General features: G+C 42.7%; 1 protein-coding gene across 1 annotated transcript in view; it reads right to left on the minus strand.

Moving 5' to 3' along the window:
* Window positions 1-3,373, minus strand: part of LOC110510377 (CDK5 and ABL1 enzyme substrate 2) — a 102,101-nt gene extending 98,728 nt beyond the window's left edge. The window contains exon 1 of the mRNA XM_036947799.2: window positions 2,756-3,373. Within this exon, the coding sequence (XP_036803694.2) occupies window positions 2,756-3,294 (539 nt within the window). The 5' untranslated portion in view covers window positions 3,295-3,373. The remainder of the gene's footprint in view (window positions 1-2,755) is intronic.
* Between the last annotated feature and the right edge of the window lie 553 nt (window positions 3,374-3,926).

The following is a 3,926-nucleotide window of genomic DNA, read 5'->3' on the forward strand; positions in this document are numbered from 1 at the left end:
CAGGGCTTCGTTGTTGTAGTCAATGACTACAAGTATAACCTAATGCAGGGCTTCTTTGTTGTAGTCAATGACTACAAGTATAACCTAATGCAGGGCTTCTTTGTTGTAGTCAATGACAACCAGTATAACCTAATGCAGGGCTTCTTTGTTGTAGTCAATGACTACCAGTATAACCTAATGCAGGGCTTCTTTGTTGTAGTCAATGACTACCAGTATAACCTAATGCAGGGCTTCTTTGTTATAGTCAATGACAACCAGTATAACCTAATGCAGGGCTTCTTTGTTGTAGTCAATGACTACCAGTATAACCTAATGCAGGGCTACTTTGTTGTAGTCAATGACTACCAGTATAACCTAATGCAGGGCTTCTTTGTTGTAGTCAATGACTACCAGTATAACCTAATGCAGGGCTTCTTTGTTGTAGTCAATGACTACCAGTATAACCTAATGCAGGGCTTCTTTGTTGTAGTCAATGACTACCAGTATAACCTAATGCAGGGCTTCTTTGTTGTAGTCAATGACTACCAGTATAACCTAATGCAGGGCTTCGTTGTTGTAGTCAATGACTACCAGTATAACCTAATGCAGGGCTTCTTTGTTGTAGTCAATGACTACCAGTATAACCTAATGCAGGGCTTCTTTGTTGTAGTCAATGACTACCAGTATAACCTAATGCAGGGCTACTTTGTTGTAGTCAATGACTACCAGTATAACCTAATGCAGGGCTTCTTTGTTGTAGTCAATGACTACCAGTATAACCTAATGCAGGGCTTCTTTGTTGTAGTCAATGACTACCAGTATAACCTAATGCAGGGCTTCTTTGTTGTAGTCAATGACTACCAGTATAACCTAATGCAGGGCTTCTTTGTTGTAGTCAATGACTACCAGTATAACCTAATGCAGGGCTTCGTTGTTGTAGTCAATGACTACCAGTATAACCTAATGCAGGGCTTCTTTGTTGTAGTCAATGACTACAAGTATAACCTAATTCAGGGCTTCTTTGTTGTAGTCAATGACTACCAGTATAACCTAATGCAGGGCTTCTTTGTTGTAGTCAATGACTACCAGTATAACCTAATGCAGGGCTTCTTTGTTGTAGTCAATGACTACAAGTATAACCTAATGCAGGGCTTCTTTGTTGTAGTCAATGACTACAAGTATAACCTAATGCAGGGCTTCGTTGTTGTAGTCAATGACTACCAGTATAACCTAATGCAGGGCTTCTTTGTTGTAGTCAATGACTACCAGTATAACCTAATGCAGGGCTTCTTTGTTATAGTCAATGACAACCAGTATAACCTAATGCAGGGCTTCTTTGTTGTAGTCAATGACTACCAGTATAACCTAATGCAGGGCTACTTTGTTGTAGTCAATGACTACCAGTATAACCTAATGCAGGGCTTCTTTGTTGTAGTCAATGACTACCAGTATAACCTAATGCAGGGCTTCTTTGTTGTAGTCAATGACTACCAGTATAACCTAATGCAGGGCTTCTTTGTTGTAGTCAATGACTACCAGTATAACCTAATGCAGGGCTTCTTTGTTGTAGTCAATGACTACCAGTATAACCTAATGCAGGGCTTCGTTGTTGTAGTCAATGACTACCAGTATAACCTAATGCAGGGCTTCTTTGTTGTAGTCAATGACTACCAGTATAACCTAATGCAGGGCTTCTTTGTTGTAGTCAATGACTACCAGTATAACCTAATGCAGGGCTACTTTGTTGTAGTCAATGACTACCAGTATAACCTAATGCAGGGCTTCTTTGTTGTAGTCAATGACTACCAGTATAACCTAATGCAGGGCTTCTTTGTTGTAGTCAATGACTACCAGTATAACCTAATGCAGGGCTTCTTTGTTGTAGTCAATGACTACCAGTATAACCTAATGCAGGGCTTCTTTGTTGTAGTCAATGACTACCAGTATAACCTAATGCAGGGCTTCGTTGTTGTAGTCAATGACTACCAGTATAACCTAATGCAGGGCTTCTTTGTTGTAGTCAATGACTACAAGTATAACCTAATTCAGGGCTTCTTTGTTGTAGTCAATGACTACCAGTATAACCTAATGCAGGGCTTCTTTGTTGTAGTCAATGACTACCAGTATAACCTAATGCAGGGCTTCTTTGTTGTAGTCAATGACTACCAGTATAACCTAATGCAGGGCTTCTTTGTTGTAGTCAATGACTACAAGTATAACCTAATGCAGGGCTTCTTTGTTGTAGTCAATGACTACCAGTATAACCGAATGCAGGGCTTCTTTGAGAACCTGAAGATAAACATGGCTGCTTCTATTTTGTTATTTTCATGTTTAACCTACTGCTATTCACACCGGTATAAGTGGTAACTTGTTCCTAAATCTACCCCAATCAAAAGAATAAGCAGCCAATCCAACAGTCACCCTCTGTAGCGGAAATTACAGTTGCGATACTCCTAGTGAGGGAGACCAAAATTAAGTACACTTTTCCGAGCAAGAAATTAAACTCAGCACTGTATTGCCCAACAAACAGGCGCGTCTTTCAGCGTGAACTGTCCTGGCTGGTTGCTTGTTATTAAATAATAGCCTCATAGCAATGTAACGCAACCAAAAAGAAAGTTCAAATGAGACTAAATGTAGCCAACTGATGTTTGTTGTGTGCTTATTAAAGTGACCGTGTCAAGATACAGTCAGGAAAGAGTTGGAGTGAGGTGCCAGACACACAGACAACACAGAAACTTATGCCTCGGGGACATGAATTACACGGTAATTAACTCACCACCGTCCAGATTCAGAAATCACCGAACTAGAACTCTGGACCGACAGCACTGTGGACGACTTCCGCGGTCGGAGGGGAGTAGGATGGAGACCCGACGGAGAGAGGAGGTTTCCCTGCGATGAAAACGACCCTCCTCGCCTCTCCAGAAATAACTCCGTGGTCCCATCATTGAACGAGTCCGAAGGCAGAACGAGGATGGGCGGGACAGTGATCACCCCGAGTCTCGGTACGGGGCTAACGTTCCCAACTGCCCCACAGCTCACAGACGTCGGTAGGTTACCGAAGTTCCCATAGCTACTACTAGATGCCGTTGACATCCCGGCCACTGTCGTTCCGATATCATCTCCCGGGAACTCGCCGTGTCGATGATGGGGGTCTCGGTTTCCATGGTCTAACGGTTGAACCGGCTGTCCGTCTAGAGAAATGTTACTAAGGAATAAAAGAGCTGCTTGTCTCCTCCGAGAATCTCTACTTTTCCTCCGGTGTTGTTTATGCGGGTTGGTAGTGTTAGTGAACGTAGTGCAGGCGGTAGCCGCCATTCTCCGGTAGAAGTCAACTGTCAGGACGTTCCACCGCGCCAGGACGACTCCTTCACGCCCACTAGGGTTTCCATTGGACAACAGCGAATGATATATATATATAAAAAGTATTGCACAAGGTGAAAGCTGATTGGTCTTTCTTGCTTTTGTTAGGAAACAGAGCGCAACCGGTCAAAACATTTTGAGACAATTTGAGAAAATGAATAGGTTTTTAAAATGAACGCGAATTATGCACTGCAGCTCGGTAGACAATAGGCTTTTACATTTGACAATACAAGCTCTTTTCTCAATAATCCTAAAATAATTTGGTGATATCTGTGACAGACACGAGGCAACATCATTATAGGATAATAAAGTGGAGCGATAATTTATCCTCACACACACCACACACACACACACACACACATACACACCACACACACACACACACACACACACACACACACACACACACCACACATACACACATACACAGGCGCACACACACACACATACACATACACACATACACAGGCGCACACACATACACACACACACACACACACACACCACACACACATACACATACACACATACACAGGCGCACACACATACACACACACACACATACAGGCACACGGGCACACACACAC

Source organism: Oncorhynchus mykiss, chromosome 16 (genome assembly GCF_057628025.1).
Source record: "Oncorhynchus mykiss isolate SJ-2025 chromosome 16, ASM5762802v1, whole genome shotgun sequence".
Lineage (NCBI taxonomy): Eukaryota > Metazoa > Chordata > Actinopteri > Salmoniformes > Salmonidae > Oncorhynchus > Oncorhynchus mykiss.